Source organism: Salvelinus namaycush, chromosome 30, assembly GCF_016432855.1.
Source record: "Salvelinus namaycush isolate Seneca chromosome 30, SaNama_1.0, whole genome shotgun sequence".
NCBI lineage: Eukaryota > Metazoa > Chordata > Actinopteri > Salmoniformes > Salmonidae > Salvelinus > Salvelinus namaycush.
The window spans coordinates 24,468,164-24,492,911 of record NC_052336.1 but is presented as its reverse complement, the minus strand read 5'-3'; the positions used below and the strand labels follow the sequence as shown (position 1 = coordinate 24,492,911).

The following is a 24,748-nucleotide window of genomic DNA, read 5'->3' as shown; positions in this document are numbered from 1 at the left end:
GCTAGATAGTTGACTAATAATACATCTTTTTTTTTTTTTTTTTACAATTTCAAAATGTATTTACTTACTTGAATAGGTCCTCCCAGCCATGTGGACAATAGTAAACAGGGCAGCAAAGTTTGTTTGTCACCAAAGCGTTTTGGAGGATATTACTATTGAACTATGTACCCATTTAATAACCAGACCTTCATACGAACTTGCTATGCTGAATTCTTGATGCACATGCTATGTGCTGCCATATGCTGCCAGCGAGTCACAACGGGCGGCCTAAGCGACACGCGGAAATGTACCGTTATCTAGTGTCCATGCATGTGAGGCGACGCACAATTGGCGTGCATTGTGTCAAGAAGCAGTGCGGCTTGGCGGGGTTGTGTTTTGGAGGACGCACGGCTCTCGACCTACACTTCTCCAGAAGCTGTACAGGAATTTCAGTGATGGGACAAGACTGTAACTACCAATTGGATATGACGAAAAGGGGGTGTAAAAAAACAACAACACTTTGTAGATGGGTATAATTTGTATGTATACAATGTATAATAGTAATATTTAATATGACTAAATCGGGTGATTTTGTATACATTTATTTACATTTGCATCGGGCCGCTTCTGGGGGGATTCTGGTAAAATGCTGGCAAAATCGGCTGAATTTCGGTAGACGGAAACAGCCCGATGTACTTTGGCCGATTCTGGGCAGTCATTCATTTTGATTCCGGGCCGAGTCTGACACCCGATACCGGACTGATTCAATCAGGTCCGGCCACCCCATTGCCGGCTGGGAACCCAACTGTCTGGGTCAAAATAACCCAGCTTGTGTTCTGTCCAGTATTTACCCTGCGCTGGGCTACCAAAAATAAATAAATAATTGGGTTGTTTCTAACCCAGCATTTTTTTTAGTGTTGTCTACTTGGGCATGCAGCCTAAATGGCTGAAGCAGCCTAAATGACAGCCCATCTGTGAACGCCCACAGAACATGTGTTCCTTACACATTAAGGTCTCAAAAAACGATCATTAACACTTAACATACTGGAATATTGTCACAAGGGTTTATAATTCTCAAGAAAACAGTTATGAACATTCTATCTTTCAATTCAAAAGGCCTCTATTTGCCTCCTTACTGAGAATGTATTTTGTACATCACCAGCAAGTTCACATTACCCCTTTGGAAATAAAATCTATCTTTGATAATACTGTCTAATGTAATTGATAATAAATATGAATTGACCAATTCATCTATCATGCCTCTATATCTGTTTTTATCTGACCTGGTTGATTTCACTTGAAAAACTCTTGAAAATGTTTCTGTTGACACCTACTGGACAAAGGTATGAACTAGGGCTGCATCTCGAGTATTTAAAAAAAAAAATCTGCATGTCAATAGTCAAAGGAAGACCAGGCATTTCCTTTGTATATACATGTCTCTGATTTAACATATTATCAAAGATTCTTGACAATTTGTGATACATGTTACTTTTTATAATTTTTTACTTTAGTTTATTTGGTAAATCTTTTCTTAACTCTTTCTGCACTGTTGGTTAAGGGCTTGTAAGTAAGCATTTCACAGTAAGGTCTACACAGAGGTATAAAAAGTACTCAGTTGTCATACTTGAGTAAAAGTAAAAATATCTTAATAGAAAATGACTCAAGTGAAAGTCACCCAGTAAAATACTACTTGAGTAAAAGTCTAAACGTATCTGGTTTTAAATGTACTTAAGTACAGTGGTGGAAAAAGTAAATTCTATACATCAAATTCCTTATATTAAGCAAACCAGACGACACAATTTCCTTATTATTATTATTTTTTTTTTTTGACAGCCAGAGGCACCCTCCACCACTCAGACGTAATTTACAAACTAAGCACTTGTGTTTAGTGAGTCTGCCAGATCAGAGGCAGTAGGGATGACCAGGGACGTTCTCTTGATAAGTCCGTGAATTGGACAATTTTCCTGTCATGCTAAGCATTCAAATGGTAACGACAACTTTTGGGTGTCAAGGAAAATGTATGGAGTAAAAAGTACATTATTTTCATTTGGAATGAAGTTAAGTAAAAGTTGTCAAAAATATAAAAACTACTTACAAACGACTACGACGAGTAGTAATGTTTATTATTTTTACTTAAGTACTTTACACCACTAGGTCTACACTTGTTGTGTTCGGGGAATGTGACAAAGAACATTTTATTTTATTTGACATTTGTTCTCATATATAAAAAGAAAAAAAGAAGAACTGGTTTACTATTGGGAACGCCCATCAATAGAAACACCCCAGACGTTTAGCCAACGTCAATGTTCATTGGACGAGACTCCGTAAACCGGGGAAATTTTGAAATTACCATTTGCAACAATGATGTTTGTGTGAAAGTGCATTTCTTACCAAAGGCACTATTAGTTAGCTCATCTGTCATTTCACTACTCAGGGCTGGATTGTATTGTACATTCGGACCTCTGCTGTAGCTAGTTTGAAAGTTGCACAATGGCTGAAGAAGACGGTTGTTCATCTATGACGGAGCCTCAGTTTGAAGCAGGAGAAACGGCGGCGGATGGGTTGATTTCGACAGCAGATTCAATTTCTTGTGAAAGTGGACCGAACAAGGCAGACATAGTGGATTTGGAGTCAAATGTCGAATTAGAAGAGGATGTTAGAGATTTTAATTTGCGACAAGAAGATGTCAGACAAGGTTTGTTTAGTAACTATTGTTGCTCATTTCAACCGTGCATCTAGCCTAGCTAATAACGTCGTTAGCAAGCTAACGTTAATTAGCTAAGTACATTGAGTAACGTTATCTAGCCAACTACTGTAACTTGCTAAACATGCAATGCCACCAACTTTTGACTCATAACAGCAATTAAGGCTAGGTATGTATCATTAACCTATTTGCTGTATTTCAAAGAACTGTTAGAGGAATAGAGAAAAGTCTCAGTACCTATTCGTATAATTTTGGAATCTCCCCTTGATCATTACCCGCTTCTAGGCCATGCCAGATAATAGTGAGTGATCATGAAGGAGAGGGAAAAATGTAAGGAAACCACTTTACACTATGTATCCAAGTAGTAAATTACATACTCAACTAATTTAGGGTTGCAAAGGGTCGGATGTGAAATTAAGCCCTGGAATTTGGGTAATTTTGCTGAAATTCAACATAAAAGTTAGCTTATAACAGTGAACCTTGAACCTTTTTGTGGGATACACATAAGTAAATTCTAGGTCTGGTGGCATATTTTGGTTAAACTACCCCCAATTTAATGGAATTGCAACCCTCTGCATGCGCAGTGCATTCTTACATCACATGTACAGCTGATTCTCAAGATCTTGCACACTAATGAGATGCAGTTAAGCCCACACTACTACACTGTCTGAGCCAAGGACTACATTCTTTCTGGTAAGTTATGATTACAATACTGGGTGGGGTGAATATATTTTATAACTTTTTTTGTTAACTAATAAATAGTAGCCTACAGCAAAGTGTTTCAATCATTAATAACAATTTCTGCTAGTTAGTTTTGCTACTAAACTCAGCAAAAAAATAAAAGTCCCGTTTTTTTAGGACCCTGTCTTTCAAAGATAATTTGTAAAAGTCCTAATAACTTCACAGATCTTTATTGTAAAGGGTTTAAACACTGCTTCCCATGCTTGTTCAATGAACCATAAACAATTAATGAACATGCACCTGTGGAACCGTCGTTAAGATACTAACAGCTTACAGACGGTAGGCAATTAAGATCAGTTATGAAAACTTAGGACACTAAAGAGGCCTTTCTACTGACTCTGAAAAACACCAAAAGAAAGATGCCCAGGGTCCCTGCTCATCTGCGTGAACGTGCCTAAGGCATGCTGCAAGGAGGCTTGAGGACTGCAGATGTGGCCAGGGCAATAAATTGCAATGTCCGTACTGTGCGATGCCTAAGACAGCGCTACAAGGAGACAGGACGGACAGCTGATTGTCCTCGCAGTGGCAGACCACGTGTAACAACACCTGCACAGGATTGGTACATCCGAACATCACACCTGCGGGACAGGTACAGGATGGCAACAACAACTGCCCGAGTTACACCAGGAATGCACAATCCCTCCATCAGTGCTCAGACTGTCCGCAATAGGCTGAGAGAGGCTGGACTGAGGGCTTGTAGGCCTGTTGTAAGGCAGGTCCTCACCAGTCCTCACCAGACATCACCGGCAACAACGTCGCCTATGGGGACAAACCAATCGTCGCTGGACAAGACTGGCAAAAAGTGCTCTTCACTGACGAGTCACGGTTTTGTCTCACCCGGGGTGATGGTCGGATTCACGTTTATCGTTGAAGGAATGAGCGTTACACCGAGGCCTGTACACTGGAGCGGGATCGAGGTGGAGGGTCCGTCATGGTCTGGGGCGGTGTGTCACAGCACCATCGGACTGAGCTTGTTGTCATTGCAGGCAATCTCAACGCTGTGCATTATAGGGAAGACATCCTCCTCCCTCATGTGGTACCCTTCCTGCAGGCTCATCCTGACTTGTCCCGCCAGCATGACAATGCCACCAGCCATACTGCTCGTTTTGTGTGTGATTTCCTGCTAGACAGGAATGTCAGTGTTCTGCCATGGCCAGCGAAGAGCCCAGATCTCAATCTCATTGAGTACGTCTGGGACCTGTTGGATCGGAGGGTGAGGGCTAGGGCCATTCCCCCCAGAAATGTCTGGGAACTTGCAGGTGCCTTAGTGGAAGAGTGGGATAACATCTCACAGCAATAACTGGAAAATCTGGTGCAGTCCATGAGGAGGAGATGCACTGAAGCACTTAATGCAGCTGGTGGCCACAACAGATACTGACTGTTACTTTTAATTTTGACCCCCCCCTTTGTTCAGGGACACATTATTCCATTTGTTAGTCACATGTCTGTGGAACTTGTTCAGTTTATGTCTGTTGTTGAATCTTATGTTCATACAAATATTTACACATGTTAAGTTTGCTGAAAATATACAGTTGACAGTGAGGGGATGTTTATTTTTTGCTGAGTTTGTGGGTTTTAGCTTGCTTGAGCCTGCTAACTGAGTGTTAATTCACCTGTTTCTGTACATGTTTCATTTAAAAATATTTATCTTACAAAGGAGTTGTTTAATCGACCTGCGTAACTATTTATCTGTACATGGAACTTTTTAACATAATTTTTTTAATGATTAAGTAATTAACACTTTTCTAATCTTTACAGGAAAATGCCATGGGCTCTATCTGATGTGTGGAGACATTTCACTGCAGCTAATGTAGAAGGAAAAGCAGTGTACATTTGCAGATACTGGTCCAAATCATATGTGAAGAATGCAACAAAGATGCAGAATCATCTTGCCAAGTCCATAAAGTTTCCTCATCGCTCACAACAAGCAACCTCTGACAAAAGTCTCTACTTCTTTTCAAGGTGAAAATGATGAATCGGACACCTAATCGATAGCAACAGCTCATGGTATTCCTGGAATCAGAAGTGTTTGACTCAATGGAGGAACGTAGTCAGAGAAATGCTGATGAATGTCTTGCTCGAGCTGTGTATGCAACTGGTTCACTGCTGATGCTCACAGGCAATGTGTGTTGGAAGAGATTACTGAATGTTATTCGCCCAGCATACACCTCTCTAATCAGACATGCTTTGTCTACTCATTTGCTGGATGCAGAGTTCAACAGAGTTCAAGTGAAGATCAAGCAAATAATAGAGAAAGCAGACTGTTGCAATCATCTCTGATGGGTGGTCGAATGTTTGTGGGCAAGGAATAATTATCTACATCTCCACCCCTCAACCAATATTCTACAAGAGCACAGACACAAGGGACAACAGACACCCCGGTCTCTACATTGCAGATGAACTGAAGGCAGTCATCAATGACCTTGGACCACAGAAGGTATTTTCACTGGTGACACAATTCTACGAACATGAAGGCTGCTTGGTCTAAAGTGGAGGAGTCCTACCCTCACATCACACCCATTGGCTGTGCTGCTCATGCGTTGAATCTGCTCCTCAAGGACATTGTGGCACTGAAAACAATGGATACATTCTACAAGAGAGCCAAGGAAATGGTTAGGTATGTGAAGGGTCATCAAGTTATAGCAGCAATCTACCTCACCAAGCAAAGTGAGAAGAATAAGAGCACCACATTGAAGCTTCCCAGCAACACCTGTTGGAGTGGTGTTGTCATCATGTTTGATTGTCTTCTGGAGGGGAAGGAGTCTCCAAGAAATGGTCATATCACAGTCTGCCGATATGGACAGCCCCATCAAGAGGATCCTTCTGGATTGTATTTTGGGAGAGAGTGGTAAGCAGTCTGAAAATCCTGAAACCTATAGCAGTAGCCATTGCACAGATTGAGGGAGACGTTGTCGTCTGGTGTTCAGACTCTGCTTGCAGATGTAAGAGAAGAAATCTGTACTGCCCTGCCCACTTCACTGTTGCTCCAAGCAGAGGAAACTGCAGTTCTGAAATACGTCAAAAAGCATGAAGACCTCTGCCTGAAGCCCATACACGCCGCAGTGTGCATGTTGGACCCCAAGTATGCTGGCAAGAGCATCCTGTCTGGTGCAGAGATCAACAAGGCCCATGTTGTCATCACTACCGTGTCTCGCCACCTTGGTCTGGATAAGGGCAAGGTTCTTGGCAGTCTGGTGAAGTACACTTCCAAGCCATGGCTTTGGGATGGAGATGCATTATGGCAGTTGTGCCAACATATCTCACCAGCCACCTGGTGGAAGAGACTTTGTGGATCTGAGGCTCTTTCCCCTGTTGCCTCCATCATCCTCCAAATCTCACCAACATCAGCCGCCTCAATGCGCAACTGGTCCTTGTTTGGGAACACACATACCCAAGCACACAACAGGCTGACCAATACAAGGGTTGAAAAATTGGTGGTCATCCGGGCAAATTTGAGGCTTTTTGAGCCTGACAACGAGCCATCCTCAACAGGTTTGGAAAGTGACGGTGATGAGGCCTCAGTCTGATGTTCAAGAGGTGGACATTGAGGAGGTGAAGGGAGAAGACATGGATCCGGAGAGGAATCTTTAGTTTCTAGACTATCATTTTACAGCTGTATGTTGAAAATGTTTTCGGGAGATGCAATGGATCATTGGGGTCATTCAATATTCCCTTTTGTTGTTCAGTGAAATCATCCCATGTGAAGAGAACTCATTTAATTAAAGTTCAATTTGTAACTAAATTGTTTAAATTTCTATTAGAAGGATTTAATCATTTGCAATTATTTCTACTTATGATAGAAACAAACCTTTTACTTTGTCTCCATATGATATGGTAAATATATCCAATGCGAAAAACCTCTAAATTTAAATGCTATTAATATTAATTTGCATATTCCTGTTAATTCCCACAGATAGTTTCCACCTCCTGAATATTCCCCAAAATGTGCAACCCTAATCTAATTTATACTTTATTTTCTAACAGAACTTTTCCAAAATGAGGAGGAGGAGGAGGAGGATGATGGTGACAGCGGCACAGCTTACTTCAACCCTGATATGGCTGGTACTCGGTTGCAACGTGCCGAACGTATAGGCGATGCCTCCCTTCCTGACACCTTTCAGACAAATGAACTGCTTTATTACGAGAGATTCAAAGCCTATCAAGACTACATGCTAGGTATGTAACCTTCCCACGGTCTTACATCAGTTGTTGTCAAGGTTACTGGCTAAAGTGGTTAAAAGATGTTTACTACAACCATATTGATCGATCTTCAACGCTAAAAAATAAAACTGACTTGAGGGGTTGTCTCAGATGCTGTCTGTGCTGTTGTTTTGGACAGGTGATTGTAAAACTTCTGAGGTGAAGGCTTTCACAGCTGACTACCTGGAAAAGGTTCTGGAGCCTTGTGACTGGCAGGCACAGTGGTGCACAGACGTTTTTGATGTGCTAGTAGAGGTAAGTCACTTCGACCTGAAAGATTTCCCAGCAAGTGGCTTGTCTAAAGGAGCTGTGCTTTCTACACTGCATGAAATGAATTGGAACACTTGCACTCTGGATGCGGTTTTATAGTGAATCTGAATCCAGAGGTCTGGTTAAACAATGTGAAACAGCTATCTTTTCCAAATGTTATACAGATGGTTGGATCTGATCAGAGAAGCAGAAGTAACTGAACAGGGTAGCCTAACCATTCAAACATGGGAAAAGGTTACAACCTCATACTTGTGCCCTTTTCCTCAGGTGGTGGATGTGAACTATAAGGATCTGAAAGCCCAGGTCAAGCTAGTAGTTCCCCTGCAGTGTGAGACGAGAGGCTGCGAGCTGACAGAGGAGGCCATGAACACTCTCCTAGAGGCCACGCTGCACAATGTGCCTCTGCAGGAGCTCCGTGTGGTGTTTGATGAGTCTGGGGACTTTGACCAGACTGCACTGGCACTTGAGCACCTCCGGTAAGTCCATATTGTAAACAGGTTAACACTGCTGAGGTTTTTATTCAAAGGCTGTTAAAGCCACAGTTACAGTTGAAGTCTGAAGTTTACATACACCTTAGCCAAATACATTTAAAGTCTGTTTTTCACAATTCCTGACATTTAATCCTAGTAAAAATTCCCTTAGGTCAGTTAGGATCACCACTTTATTTTAAGAATGTGAAATGTCAGAATAATAGTAGAGAGAATGATTTATTTCAGCTTTTATTTCTTTCATCACATTCCCAGGAAGCAGTGGCTTCCTCCTTGCTGAGTGGCCTTTCAGGTTATGTCGATATAGGACTCGTTTTACTGTGGATATAGATACTTTTGTACCTGTTTCTTCCAGCATCTTCACAAGGTCCTTTGCTGCTGTTCTGGGATTGATTTGCACTTTTCGCACCAATGTACGTTCATCTCTAGGAGACAGAACACGTCTCCTTCCTGAGCGGTATGACGGCTGCGTGGTCCTATGGTGTTTATACTTGCGTACTATTGTTTGTACAGATGAACATGGTACTTTCAGTCGTTTGGAAATTGCTTCCAAGGATGAACCAGACTTGTGGAGGTAAAAAAAAAAAAAAACTGAGGTCTTGGCTGATTTCTTTTGATGTTCCTATGATGTCAAGGAAAGAGTCACTGAGTTTGAAGGTAGGCCTTGAAATACATCCAGAGTTACACCTCCAATTGACTCAAATGATGTCAATTAGCCTATCAGAAGCTTCTAAAGCCATGACATAATTTTCTCAAATTTTCCAACCTGTTTAAAGACAGTCAACTTAGTGTATGTAAACTTCTGAACCACTGGAATTGTGATACAGTGAATTATAAGTGAAATAATCTGTCTGTAAACAATTGTTGGGAAAATTAATTGTTATGCGCAAAGTAGATGTCCTAACCGACTTGCCAAAACTGTAGTTTGATAACAAGAAATTTGTGGAGTGATTGAAAAACAAGTTATAATGACTCCAACCTAAGTGTATGTAAACTTCCGACTTCAACTGTATTTCTTTCCATGTCAGAGGAGAAAGCACCAGAAAAAGTGCCCAAGGTGATTTGTTCCATCCCCCCCACCGTAACAATTATTGAAACCTCTTGTTGTAGGAGTTTGCATGTGGTGGAACTGACTTTAACTTCTCTTAATGTGTGTCTGAAAATGTATCCCTCCTGTCTTTTGGTCCGCTTGATAGAACTTTAGAATAACTGAATTTTTCCTGTGAAGGAACTTTTGGAGTGGTTAAAGCTGCAGTATATAACTTTTTTGCACATGCATTTTCTCAGATATGATATGACAAACACTCAAAATAATGTAAATGGACAGACAAGACAGAACTGTCATTACAGCAGCAGAATTTTGTTTGTTTTATGTGATACTAAATAACAAGGGTGTGTTCAAATTTCGTGGTGTGACAGACACTGAGAAATACCCTGAAGAGAGATGATACACTGGAACAACTGGTTCTGCTTCTGTGCTGTGAAATCTCTTGTCTGAACTGTCTCAAACCTTTTTCTTCTTAGGTTTTTCTACAAACACATCTGGAGACAGTGGGACGACGAGGACGAGGATGATGACTTTGACTACTTTGTCAGATGTGTGGAGCCCCGCCTCAGGCTGTATGTGTAGAAGGGTGATAGTGTGGGGAGTGGGAAGATTAGTCAGTGTGTGGGCTAGATTGGCACTTTCTCATTTAGGCTGTATTGGTTCAGATCTGCCAATGACACGGCTTGGTTGAACCCATTATTTTAATGCCGCTATCAGAACGGCCATATGGCATAGGAACCTGTAGAGCTTTGCAAATCATTGCAGTTCAGGCGCACTTGAGCAAGCTCCGTGTCTAATTGTTGGAGCTGGATATGCTCAAGGCTGTTGCAGTGAGAGGGTGCAGATTATTATTTGGCCACTAGATGGCAGTGTGTACCTGGGTATTTTGAGCGTACTGTGGCGTCTCCTATTTTTTTTTAATGGCTGGATATTTATGGGTGGAGACGAGGGTTAAGATATCTTATTGGCCTCAGCAGAAATCCTAAAGCTTATTGGTCTAACAATCAGCTCCTAGTTCATACCAAGGACACTATGTCGCCGATTTGCTTTTAATAGACAGTCTTTGTTACCCATTCACAACCGGCTCCTTAGATAGAATCGAGACCCTCCTTGTTCAGAATCTCAATTTTCACCTGTATTTTTCTTTCTCCAAATAATGATTAAGAACACTTTCAAATTCTGGAAAAGGCCATAAAAATAATAATGTTGTGCTCTGATCTTCTCCACTAGTTATCCCACCTCTTAGCCCTCCAATGTTGCTGAACAGTTTGTTCCCAACAGTCCTTCAATATGTGTTTCTCCCTCTGTGTCTGTCAATCCTGCAGGTTTTATGATATTCTGGAAGATCGGGTGCCTGCTGGACTTGTGGCAGAGTATTACTCTCTTTTGGCACGCTGCTCTCAAAAGTTCCAGGAGTTTTCTAGCCTGCGGAACGGCATCAGCAGCGACTCTGAGTCGGAGCTGGACAACGTGTCCATGGTGGAGGGCCTAAGGATGTACGAGCAGATGGAGTCCCTGAAGCGCAAACTCCGGATCATCGAGAACCCGCTGCTCAGGTAGCTGCCCAAAGGGATACGGGTGGGAAGACTGAGAGGAGCTATCAGTGCCTCTGCAGAGTGTGTTGAGGGCATAGTTGTTTGACTGATGGAGTTGGTCTCTTTACGGAGGATGAAAATAAGAAGACTGAGTAAAAGCTATTGGATTCACCTCTGTCCTTGACCTAGCATGTTTGACCTACACTGCCCCAGTTGAGAGCAAAACCCCTCGCATAATTACACTACAGTCCAGTTCAATGCACCATACTCTGGTTAGAATTCGAGGTTGACCGATTATGATTTTTCAACACCGATACCAATTATTGGAGGACCAAAAAAAGCCGATACCGATTAATCGGACGATTTTATTATTTTTAAATATATATTTATATATATTTGTAATTACAATTACAACAATACTGAATAAACACTTATTTTAACTTAATATAATACATCAATAAAATCAATTTAGACTCAAATAAATAATGAAACATGTTCAATTTGGTTTAAATAATGCAAAAACAAAGGGTTGGAGAAGAAAGTAAAAGTGCAATATTTTCCATGTAAAAAAGCTAACGTTTAAGTTCCTTGCTCAGAACATGAGAACATATGAAAGCTGGTGGTTCCTTTTAACATGAGTCTTCAATATTCCCAGGTAAGAAGTTTTAGGTTGTAGTCATTCTAGGACTATTTCTCTCTCTACCATTTTGTATTTCATATACCTTTGACTATTGGTTGTTCTTATAGGCACTATAGTATTGCCAGCTTAATCTCAGGAGTTGATAGGCTTGAAGTCATAAACAGCGCAATGCTTGACGCACAGGGAAGAGCTGCTGGCAAATGCAGGAAAGTGCTGTTTGAATGAATGCTTACGAGCCTGCTGCTGCCTACCACCGCTCAGTCAGACTGCTCTATCAAATATCAAATCATAGACTTAATTATAATATAATAACACACAGAAATACAAGCCGTAGGTCATTATATGGTAAAATCCGGAAACTATCATTTAGAAGGAAAAAAAAAGTTTATTCTTTCAGTGAAATAAGGAACCGTTCCGTATTTTATCGAACGGGTGGCATCCCTAAGTCTAAATATTGCTGTTACATTGCACAACTTTCAATGTTATGTCATAATTATGTACAATTTTGGCAAATTAATTACTGTCTTTGTAAGGAAGAAATGGTCTTCACACAGTTCGCAACAAGCCAGGCAGCCCAAACTGCTGCATATACCCTGACTCTGTTGCAGAGAACGCAAGAGAAGTGACACAATTTCCCTAGTTAAAGTAAATTCATGTTAGCAAGCAATATTAACTAAATATGCAGGTTTAAAAATATATATGTGTATTGATTTTAAGAAAGGCATTGATGTTTATGGTTAGGTACACATTGGTGCAACGACAGTGCTTTTTTCACGAATGCGCTTGTTAAATCATCATCCGTTTGGGGAAGTAGGCTGTGATTCGATGATAAATTAACAGGCACTGCATCGATTATATGCAATGCATGACAAGCTAGATAAACTAGTAATATCATCAACCATGTGTAGTTAACTAGTGATTATCTTAAGATTGATTGTTTTTTATAAGATACGTTTAATGCTAGCTAGCACCTTACCTTGGCTCCTTGCTGCACTCGCATAAAAGGGTAGTCAGCCTGCCAAGCAGTCTCCTCGTGGAGTGCAATGTAATCGGCCATAATCGGTGTCCCAAAATGCCGATTACCGATTGTTATGAAAACTTGAAATCGGCCCTGATTAATAGGTTGACCTCTTGTTAGATTACAAGAGGCACAGCAATTGAATTTATAGCTACTCCTAATGCACACTTTGGCCTATACTTTGAGAGTCTATGGGAAAGTGGATGATTTACCTGCTCTGTCCAGTGCTGTACCATTCTGTTCGTCTACATAATTGTATTCTCTCCTGACATTGCAGGTATGTGCTGGGATACAAGGTGAACTCAGGGCATCAGTCGTGCAGTGCCAAGGGGCCTCGTGCCTCAGGCGGCCGGATGGTCCATGTCGTGTCTGTCTCCACTACAGTCAGCCAGCTGCAGAGCCTGATGGCAGACAAGCTTGGGCCCAAATTCTCAGGGGAAGAGTTTGAAGTACAGGTATGGCAATCAAATATAATAGTTTTTTAAAATGTTTTATCCATAGCATATTGTGTTTTGATCAAATTTAAGTTTGCCCGGTTTTCCATTTCAAATGGCCTGTTTAATGAGATGACCAGAGATGAAACCCAATGGTTATGTTCTCAAACCATGTCTCACTTGTGTAAGGGTCTAATGCGCTAGGATTTGCTTGGGCTGTCTTTTTATATGACCTCCCTAGTTCCTGTAAACTGGCATTCCGCCAGGATTTGTAGAAGCTGTGTCTGTTCGCCTGAACGCCTCGGCTCTAGTATCTTTGTATTCCACTGAGACGTCCGAAGCAGAAAACAAGTGTTTTTGTGTCCATCTGTTTAGTCATGAGCACATATCTGTATTGTACAGACTGACTGTACTGGAACTGCTCTGTGTTAAATGTTAGTTTCACAGTGAGCCCCTGCTTGCTGTGAGTGCCTGCTACGAGGGAGACGTGGTCATCATCCTTCCAGGACACTACAATGTCACCAGCTCCATCAGTATCCCAGACTCCATATCAGTGGAAGGTAATGTTTCACATGACTGAAAGCAGCCTTTATAATGGCAGGATGCACTGCTGCTGTTTGTATGTACAGGTAACTTCTAAATAATGGAAACACGAGTAAATGAGGGATACAAAATATATTGAAAGCAGATGCTTCCACACAGGTGTGGTTCCTGATTTTAAAACGATGTAAACCATTTGTCATGGCCGTCTGTCACAAGATCTCAACCCAATTGAACACTTATGGTAGATTCCAGCACCATCAACAAAACACCAAATTATGGAATTTCTCGTGGAAGAATGGTGTTGCATCACTCCAACAGAGTTCACTCTACGTTTGTAGAATCTACACCAAGGTGCTGTGAAGCTGTTCCCAACACCCTATTTTAAGACACTTTGTTGATGTTTCCTTTATTTTGTCAGTTACCTGTATGTATCAATGGAGGCTGCTGAGGGAGGATCACTCATAATAATGGCTGGAATGGTGTATAATGGAGTGAATGGTATCAAACACATACGTACGGGATTTCTACATATGTATGTATCCTTAGTTGCTTTTAGCTAGCCAGGGATGCCTCTTGCTGGATTCAGCTAATGAGTAGTATCTGGAGGCTTGGTGTTGCAAAACTCCAGATTCCACTACCTGAATCCAGCAAGAGGCCTCTTCTGATTTTCTGTTTTCCAATCATCCAAGTCTGATGTTCAGTCGTTGCAAAAACGTCCCCTTTTTATCTGAGTTGTTCAACACATTTTGCAGGTTGTCTGAATTAGAGGCCGACCGATTTAATCAGGGACGATTTCAAGTTTTCATAACAATCGGTAATCGGCATTTTTGGACACCGATTATGGCCAATTACATTGCACTCCACGAGGAGACTGCGTGGCAGGCTGACTACCTGTTATGCGAGTGCAGCAAGGAGCCAAGGTATGTTGCTAGCTAGCATTAAACTTATCTTATAAAAGTAACAATCAATCTTAACATGATCACTAGTTAACTACACATGGTTGATGATATTACTAGTTTATCTAGCTAGTCCTGCATTGCATATAATCGATGCGGTGCCTGTTCATTTATCATTGAATCACAGCCTACTTTGCCAAACGGGTGATTTTTAAGAAGCTCATTTGCGAAAAAAGCCCTGTCATTGCACCAATGTGTACCTAACCATAAACATCAATACCTTTCTTAAAATCAATACACAAGTATATGTTTTTAAACCTGCATATTTAGTTAATATTGCCTGCTAACATGAATTTCTTTTAACTAGGGAAATTGTGTCACTTCTCTTGCGTTCTGTGCAACAGAGTCAGGGTAACGTTATATGCAGCAGTTTGGGCCGCCTGGCTCGTTGCGAACTGTGTGAAAACCATTTCTTCCTAACAAAGACAGCCAACTTCGCCAAACGGGGGATGATTTAACAAAAGTGCATTTGCGAAAAAAGCACAATCGTTGCACGAATGTACCTAACCATAAACATCAATGGCTTTCTTAAAACCAATACACACAAGTATATATTTTTTAAACCTGCATATTTAGTTAAAAGAAATTCATGTTAGCAGGCAATATTAACTAGGACAATTGTCACTTCTCTTGCGTTCATTGCACGCAGAGTCAGGGTATATACAACCGTTTGGGCCGCCTGGCTCGTTGTGAACTAATTTGCCAGAATGTTACATAATTATGACGTAACATTGAAGGTTGTGCAATGTAACAGCAATATTTAGACTTATGGATGCCACCCGTTAGATAAAATACGGAACGGTTCCGTATTTCAATGAAAGAAACATTTTTTTCTTTTTTTTCCGAAATGATAGGTTACGGATTTGACCATATTAATGACCTAAGTATTTCTGTGTGTTATTATAATTAAGTCTATGATTTGATAGAGCAGTCTGACTGAGCGGTGGTAGGCAGCAGCAGGCTCGTAAGCATTCATTCAAACAGCACTTTCCTGCATTTGCCAGCAGCTGTTTATGACTTCAAGCCTATCAACTCCCGAGATTAGGCTGGCAATTCTATAGTGCCTATAAGAACATCCAATAGTCAAAGGTATATGAAATACAAAATGGTATAGAGAGAAATAGTCCTATAATAACTACAACTTAAAACTTCTTACCTGGGAATATTGAAGACTCATGTTAAAAGGAACCACCAGCTTTCTCATGTTCTGAGCAAGGAACTTAAACGTTAGCTTTTTTACATGACAAATATTGCACATTTACTTTCTTCTCCAGCACTTTGTTTTTACATTATTTAAACTAAATTGAACGTTTATTTATTTGAGACTAAGTTGATTTTATTGATGTATTATATTAAGTTAAAATTGTTCATTCAGTATTGTTGTAATTGTCATTATTACAAATATATATATATATATATAAAAATCGTCCGATTAATCGGTATTGGCTTTTTGGTCCTCCAATAATTGGTATCGGCGTTGAAAAATCATAATCGATCTACCTCTAGTCTGAATCCTTCCATCCTTTTCTCTCACTAAGGAATCTGTTGCTGTGACTGATGTGCTGCCAAGTACTGTTATGGCCATGGAAGTTATTTTCAACATATGAAATCAAGTGTTCACCTGCAGATGATACTTTTACGGTACTGGCTGCACTATGTGGCATGTTCATGCTTCTTGAAGGTTAAACCACCCCTCAATGTACAGTAGATGGAGTGAAATGAACGTATCGCAGAGAGGATGCGGGATGTACAGTTGGAGCCCTCGCAAAGCAAATGGAGCTTGATGGCGCGGTAAGCGTTTGAATGGGGGTGATATTAATTAATAGGGAAGGCTAGCGGGGGCGAGGAGAGGTCAGAGCAGAGGCACAGTGTCAGTCGCTTTATGCAAATGGAGGGAAGGGAGATTGGAGCGTTTTTTTACATGGGTCTGTTTGTATGTGCTTGCCTTCCTGTGGTGCTAGGAAACCCCTGAAAGCTGAGATAAAGAGGGTGGGGAAATAAGATGCAGCACTGCCTGGCACTGTACCACGACAGGAGATGAGCAACTCAATTAGACCACTGCCGGATTACCATAATAGAATTCTCCCTCCCACCAAAGAGCCTTTGATATTTAGAGGAGCCAGGCACATACAGGCGCTTATTGCTTTTGGGATATTGCTGTATCAAAGACAGAGGGGGGAAAAATGCATATGATCCATCTTCATAAGTATTGTGAGAATTTCCAAACGGTCTGTGTTCCTGAAGAGACATTAGAATTCATTAGTGAGGAGGTTGTTGGTCAGCACTTGTTAAGAACAGAATGCATTTGTGATCTGCAATCAGTGCACCCGTTTTAGCGTTTAAATAAAAATAAATTCTCTAAGCAGCAGCACATTTTTGCCAGTCTTGAAGCCCGCTGGGAATATGTTTTTTCCTCTCCTGGAAGTGTGCATGGGCCTATGACTTTACCAATCGATATTCAGCCTTTGGCCTTTCCAACGGCAGTGTGTGGAACCCAGCCAGTGCTGTAGAATTGTTGGCCACATTGTGGAACACGTGTCTCCAGGCCATCTGTCAAGGAACAGAGAATAATGAACCCTAGCCGTCAAAACACGGCCCATCCCATTCTGCACTGTTGTACAGTGCTGCTTGCCTGGTATTGTGCTGAATTACTACTTGTCATGTAAACCACTGCAAGGTTGGAAGGAGTGTCCGGGCCCAACACTATGGCCATTGAGCCATGAGCCAGTTGTCCCAGCTGTCAGCAGTCTTCTATGTACAGTTGGTGAGGGGGTAAAAAAATCAATACATTCGAGTATTGCGATATTATTTTTGCTGATTTCCTATCGAAATACTGTGACTCCAAGTTTTAGATTGTTGCTAGGTAGTTAACATTAGCTTGCGCTAGTCGGCTGTACATCTATAGCTTGTTCGCCGTTAAAAAAAAACAACAGTTTTTTGAGCCAACATGTTTTCAGCACTTATCTCCATGACTGATCAAAATGCCTATTTTCATGGCCCTCTTGTCCCTCTGCCGCAGACAAATAGTGAGCAATATGTTTAGAACATCAAATCGCAATAAAATCACAGTATCGAATTGCAATACATACTGTTTACTCTGAGTATATCAAACATTAGGAACCTAATATTGAGTTGCAACATTCCCTCAGAACAGCCTCAATTCGTCAGGGCATGGACTCTACGTGTCAAGCGTTACACAGGAATGCTGGCCCATGTTGACTCCAATGCTTCCCACATTTGTCAAGTTGGTTGGATGTCCTTTGAGTGGTGGACCAAAAACCAAGCAGTTCTTGACACAAATCGGTGCGCCTGGCACCTGAACTCAGCAAAAAAAGAAACGTCCTCTCACTGTCAACTGCGTTTATTTTCAGCAAACTTAACATGTGTAAATATTTGTATGAACATAACAAGATTCAACATCAGACATAAACTGAACAAGTTCCACAGACATGTAACTAACAGAAATGTAATAATGTGTCCTTGAACAAAGGGGGGATCAAAATCAAAAATAGCAATCAGTATCTGGTGTGGCCACCAGCTGCATTAAGTGCTGCAGTGCATCTCCTCATGGACTGCACCAGATGTTCCAGTTCTTGCTGTGAGATGTTACCCCACTCTTCCACCAAGGCACCTGCAAGTTCCCAGACATTTCTGGGGGGAATGGCCCTAGCCCTCACCCTCTGATTCAACAGGCCCCAGACATGCTCAATGGGATTGAGATCTGAGCTCTTCGCTGGCCATTGCAGAACACTGACATTCCTGTCTTGCAGGAAATCACGCACATAACGAGCAGTGTGACTGGTGGCATTATCATGCTGGAGGGTCTTGTCAGGAAGGGTACCACATGCGGGAGGAGGATGTCTTCCCTGTAACGCACAGCGTTGAGATTGCCTCCAATGACAACAAGCTCAGTCCGATGATGCTGTGACACACCGCCCCAGACAGTGACGGACTCCACCTCCAAATCGATTCTGCTCCAGAGTACAGGCCTCGGTGTAACGCTCATTCCTTCGACGATGAACGCGAATCCGACCATCACCCCTGGTGAGACAAAACCGTGACTTGTCAGTAAAGAGCACTTTTTGCCAGTCCTGTCTGGTCCAGCGACGGTGGGTTTGTGCCCATAGGCGACGTTGTTGCCCGTGATGTCTGGTGAGGACTTGCCTTACAACAGGCCTACAAGCCCTCAGTCCAGCCTCTCTCAGCCTATTGTGGACAGTCTGAGCACTGATGGAGGGATTGCGTATTTCTGGTGTAACTCGGGCAGTTGTTGTTGCCATCCTGTATATGTCCTGCAGGTGTGATGTTCGGATGTACCGTTCCTGTGCAGGTGTTGTTACACGTGGTCTGCCACTGTGAGGACGATCAGCTGTCCATCCTGTCTCCTTGTAGCGCTGTCTTAGGCGTCTCACAGTATGGACATTGGAATTTATTGCCCTGGCCACATCTGCAGTCCTCATGCCTCCTTGCATCATGCCTAAGGCACGTTCACGCAGATGAGCAGGGACCCTGGGCATCTTTCTTTTGGTGTTTTTCAGAGTCAGTAGAAAGGCCTCTTTAGTGTCCTAAGTTTTCATAACTGATCTTAATTGCCTACCGTCTGTAAGCTGTTAGTGTCTTAACGACCGTTCCACAGGTGCATGTTCATTAATTGTTTATGGTTCATTGAACAAGCATGAGAAAGTGTTTAAACCCTTTACAATGAAGATCTGTAGGGGCGGCAGGGTAGCCTAGTGGTTAGAGCGTTGGGCTAGTAACCGAAAGGTTGCAAGTTCAAATCCCCGAGCTGACAAGGTACAAATCTGTCGTTCTGCCCCTGAACAAGGCAGTTAACCCACTGTTCCTAGGCCGTCATTGAAAATAAGAATTTGTTCTTAACTGACTTGCCTAGTTAACTAAAAAGGTTAAATGTAAGTCGCTCTGGATAAGAGCGTCTGCTAAATGACTTAAATGTAAAATGTAAATCTGTGAAGTTGCTTTGCATTTTTACGAATTATCTTTGAAGGACAGGGTCCTGAAAACGGGACTTTTTTCTGCATTTATATTTTATATTATTCAAAGTAGCCACCCTTTACCTTGATGACAGCTTCACAAAGACATGGCGGTTGGAACCAAAAATCTCACATTTGGACTCATCAGACCAAAGGACAGATTTCCTCCGGTCTAATGTCCATTGCTCGGGATTCTTGGCCCAAGCAAGTCTCTTCTTATTGGTGTCCTTTAGTAGTGGTTTCTTTGCAGCAATTTGACCATGAAGAGCTGATTCACGCGGTCTCCTCTGAACAGTTGATGTTGTCTGTTACTTGAACTCTGAGGTGCAGTTAATTGCTGAATTCTGAGACTGGTAACTCTAATGAACTTGTCCTCTGCTGCGGAGGATAATTCTTCCTTTCCTGTGGCGGTCCTCATTAGCCAATTTCTTCATCAGCGCTTGGTTTTTGCGACTGAACTTAAAGAAACTTTCAAAGCTGTTAATTTTCCAGATTGACTGACCTTCGTGTCTTACGGTAATGATGGACTGTCGTTTCTCTTTGCTTATTTGAGCTGTTCTTGCCATAATATGGACTTTAGCCTATTTTTGGTAAAAGATTTAATCAACACAACTGATTGGCTCAAATGCATTAAGATGTAAAGAAATTCCACAAATGAACTTTTAACAATGCATACCTGTTAATTGGAATGCTTTCCAAGTGACTACCTCATGAAGCTGGTTGAGAGAATGCCAAGAGTGTGCAAAACTGTCATCAAGGCAATGGTGTCTACTTTGAAGGATCTAAAATATATTTTGATTTGTTAAACACTTTTTTTTGGTTACATGATTCCATATGTGTTATTTCGTAGTTTTGCAATGTAGATAATAGTAAAAATAAAGAAAAACCCTTGAATGAGTAGGTGTGTCCAAACTTTTGACTGGTGCTGTATTGTATCGCAATATTTACACTAGACAATTCCCAGTCCTATGTACAATTCATGTAGTTCTGTGGTCATCAGCTGTCTTGTTAGGCACATAGCTAGTATGTTGACCTCACACGTGCAGAGATGTATGTATGCCAGAGCCTAAAATGAACACCTGCCAAATGTTGGTAGATTTTGGCGTTGGCGGGTCAGATGTCTATTTCACCAGCCACGTTGGTGGATGGTCAGGGCTCCACAGTGCGAGCATTTCACTCGCATTTGTGAATAAAAATGGTAAAGTTTGATATATATATATATAGTAAAAGAAATGCTGCAGTATTTTAGCCTTTTTGTTTCATAGCTGGTAAATTTAATTGCACAAAGTCAAAACTACGAATCCCTATAGCCTATCTCACCTTGCTCTGCATCACTGCCTGGCTTGGGGGCTGTGCGCACGTGAAGAGCTGAGTGTAAGATTCATTTTTAGAAGCGCAGCACACCGACACAAGTCGGTCTAATTTATTTGAAACAAGTCCACTGAAGTGAGACTTGTTCCCTGTTTCTTTGCTATTTACAGTATATTGTTTTGTTCACAAGCCCGGTTTTTCAATGTTTGAGTTTCAACTATTAGGGAAGAGAAGACAACGCAGCTATTAGTCTCTCAGTCACAAATGACTGGAGTCACGTTACCACGGTAACCCCCTGCCCTTGAAGAGGCAGGTGAACATTTTTGGCTCATCTGTGATATTTTGGTTAAAATAGGTCACAAAAAATGGAATTCAACAACATACCATATTACATCTTACTAGTAATGCATTTGTTTTACAAACATTACAAAGCATGCTAATCCGTGTTTTGTCCCTGGAATCTGAGTGGCTGGTAGATTTTTAAATCTACCTGCTATGGTGGCTGGTGGACCAAAAAGTACATTTTAGGCCCTGATTTAGGCTCAATCTTTTTTTCAGGGTTTGGTCTACCTGATGAGGTGGTGATTGAGAAGAAGAACAAAGGGGACTCGTTTGTGGCGTCAACAGGAGCCGACGTGAAGATCTCCAACGTCAAGTTCATCCAGCACGACGCTATCGAAGGCATCCTCTGTGAGTCGTCTTAGTCCTCCCAATGTGATTCTGCCTCTAAATCTACTCTGCCCCCCCCTCCCCAACTCTACTATCAGTCCACCCATTGGTCTGCATTAATAATTCTGCCTAAGCTGCTGGCGCTGCTTAACATCCGGCAACAGCCATATATCAATGACTTGCTAGGAGTAGAATGGGTTGTGTGTGTGTGTAACCATTCGGAATATTAGGATCTAGCTGGCCTCTTTATTTTCCTCCTAGTGTCGATTTCCATCTTATTTCCCTCTTGTCTCCAGGCGTACGTCAGGGTAAGCTGGAGATGGAGAACTGTGTCCTTCAGTGCGAGACGACAGGTGTCATTGTGCGGACGTCAGCCCACCTGACCATGAACATGTGTGACCTCTATGGCTCTAAGGTAAGAGGTCATTGACACTTATCACTCTTCTCATGGTGGCTTTATTTTTTGATTGCTACAGATTTAGCTGTTATGTTAGTCATTGTCAGGGTCTGAGGCCGTGCAGTAACCTAGCTGTGTCTCTACATGCTTATAACTGTTTTGCTGTAGGGAGCTGGTGTGGAGATTTACCCTGGCAGTGTCTGCAGTATGGTGGGAAATGGCATACATCACTGCAAAGAAGGGATCCTGATCAAGGTAAGAGACTGAAGTTCTACTGGTAATTTAACAATCTGTGTATCACTGCTCCCAGCACTAGCACATCCAACCTTCATCTCTTTCTAGGTTCAGTTAAATTCTAAGCCTGTGGCATTATCTTCCCTCAACCGAAATTGAGTTTAGTGGAGAAAGATGTTAAAATGCACACACACACACACACACACACCGCAAAAACAAATATGGACTTATTTCCCTTGTTACCTTCAGACGGGTTCTGGGGTCTTATCTCATTCGCTGAGGCTAGAACGGTAGTGTTTTTATCGCTCCCTCACAGAGCTTTCCTTCCTGTTGTCTCTGCCCGATGTGTTGGACTTGGCCAGGGCAACTTAAGCAGGAAGACAGACGTGATGACTCTGTTTATGCCCGTCTCTCCCCCTCTCTCTGTTGCTCAATCTGTCAACCTCCTCCGTCCCGTCTTCCAACAGGACTTTGCTGATGAGCTGGACACCATGCCCAAGATCACCATGGTGAACAACGTGATCCACAACAACGAGGGATACGGCGTGATCCTGGTCAAACCTAGTGACGCTGCAGCTGCACAGGAAGACACCCCTTCAGGTACTAACTAGTTCCAAAGCCTTGGAAGTTTTCCTCAGGAATATGATAAGGGGTGGCGTACAGCAGAGTCTAGATGGAAACTCGTGATGCATTGACATTTTTGCATCGGTGACGTTCCAAATTGAGTTTTGTCTTTCTGAAAATTATTCTGATTTGCAACAAGCTTTAGATACAAAACTAACACCGCACATGCTACTGAAACTTTGTCTGACACGGTAGGAAGAGAGAATGTACGAAACAAGGAAAAAAACTGGGAAATGCATCTGAGGGGAAATGTAATTTCTACTTAGAGCAAATGTAATTTGAGAGTTGAATGCCAGCGCTCTCATTCAAGCACATAATCCAATACTGAAGTTCTCCAGACTTCCAATTTTAGAATCAGCAAGACAGGATTTGGAAGGATTGCCACGTGAGACTAGGTACTAACCAAGTCTTACTCAGTGTTTCCCACATCAATGGGCTTACTATTTCTGGAAGGCAGAGTTAGTTTCACTGGGAAGTTTAAATGTGCTTGACCTTCAGTCCAGGGCAGCTGCAGAATAAAAGATGCAGCTGAAGGTGGCATGGCTTAAAATACATCTGGAGCGCTCTCCATCTCGCCCTCTCCAGCGTCCTCTAATGGAATGTCCCTTATTGTTTGACCCCCCCCCCCAGTACGCAGGAATAATTACCTCTACCCCAGACAGGGGAATGAGCGTAAATTAATTTAAAAAAGCAAATAAACAAAGCCATCTCTTTTCAGATTACCTTTTAAAAATGTAAAATACAGAATTCATCAGTTTTCAGAGACACTACAAAGCCAACAACTCGGTAATAATTGTAATTTCGTTGTTATTGAAATTGTCCATTATGGTGCTTTGTTGTGTATCTTCTGGAAATTAGCAAAAAAAATGCTGTTGATGAAACATTCCCCACTTTAAATGTCGAACAGGCTGCTCGCATTTTGATTTGAAAAGGTAAGAGCATGGCAATTATCTGCGATTGATCCCAAAGGGCACTCTGTTAAAATACACTGTGAGTGTGATTTGAACAGAATGTAGTAATATTTCACAGGAAGACGTGGTGTTTTCATTAACATGACAAATCAGAATGTCATGATGGAGAAGGAAGTGGTGGTATTAGGTCTGAATGTCACAGTGAGCTGTTGACAAGCCTGTCATGAACTGATTCATGTTATTTTCCAGATGAGCAACTGGATAAAGAAGAGGGGAAAGAGGAGATGAATTGCGAGGGGGAGCTGCAGGTGGATGTTCCCGTCATCGTGGTGGACGACTGCTCTGTGAAGGAACCAGTCTCCTATTCGTCTTGTTACGTTGTTCCTCCGGAGTTCACGGAGGGCAACGATGCCATCAAGAGGGAGCTGGTGGCCACGTCAGCCAAGAAGCAGCGACTCCAGAAGAGCAGGCTGAAGGAGCTGGGAGTGACCCAGGCAGATGACAACCTGCTCTCCCAGGAGATGTTTGTCTCCATACAGGACAACCAGTTCAGGAGAAATGGCATGGGCAGCTTCGGCACCTTCTTATACTGAGACTAACTGACCCGTCCTCCTGTTCTGTATTCCATACATGCACAAACACACTTTTACTTCATTTATTCCAACCTCTTTGTTAAATTTTGCTGCACGGACTAGTGAGTGGGTATGTGTATTTTAAAATGCTTTTTTAAACATGGCTTTTTAACACAATTCTCATTTTAGTATACTGATATTGTGGATGCCTGAGTCTAATAAACTGAATTGTTTTCACGATGACACTGAGCCTCAAATGTCCTTCGCAAATGTATTTTTTTTTTTTGTAGATATTGTATAATTTATTGTTATGGATATTATTAAGATGACACTGCTTGAAATTGTTTTGTGTTTGGGGAAATCGCATTGCCTTTCACTTAGTTTCTCACCCTCTCTGGTAGTTCTGGTCATTCCTCTGTCAAATGTTGCTGAAGGCACTCTGTAAACAATCTAAATCATGAGCCAATAAAATGAGTTTATATA

At 41.8% G+C, this 24,748-nt stretch overlaps 1 protein-coding gene across 2 annotated transcripts; it reads left to right on the top strand.

Moving 5' to 3' along the window:
- Nucleotides 1-2,346: 2,346 nt before the first annotated feature.
- shcbp1 (SHC SH2-domain binding protein 1) lies at nucleotides 2,347-24,748 on the top strand. Of its 2 annotated transcripts, none has more exons than XM_038969815.1 (13): nucleotides 2,347-2,674; nucleotides 7,409-7,600; nucleotides 7,764-7,879; nucleotides 8,162-8,370; nucleotides 9,907-10,002; nucleotides 10,756-10,986; nucleotides 12,901-13,078; nucleotides 13,497-13,617; nucleotides 21,417-21,548; nucleotides 21,824-21,942; nucleotides 22,093-22,179; nucleotides 22,626-22,758; nucleotides 23,943-24,748. In XM_038969815.1, exons 1-13 carry the CDS (start codon nucleotides 2,470-2,472, stop codon nucleotides 24,284-24,286), a joined length of 2,163 nt encoding a protein of 720 aa, XP_038825743.1. In that variant the 5' UTR covers nucleotides 2,347-2,469; the 3' UTR covers nucleotides 24,287-24,748. The 2 variants fall into 2 exon arrangements, with proteins under 2 accessions (XP_038825743.1, XP_038825744.1); XM_038969816.1 differs by lacking the exon at nucleotides 2,347-2,674 and adding an exon at nucleotides 5,180-5,386.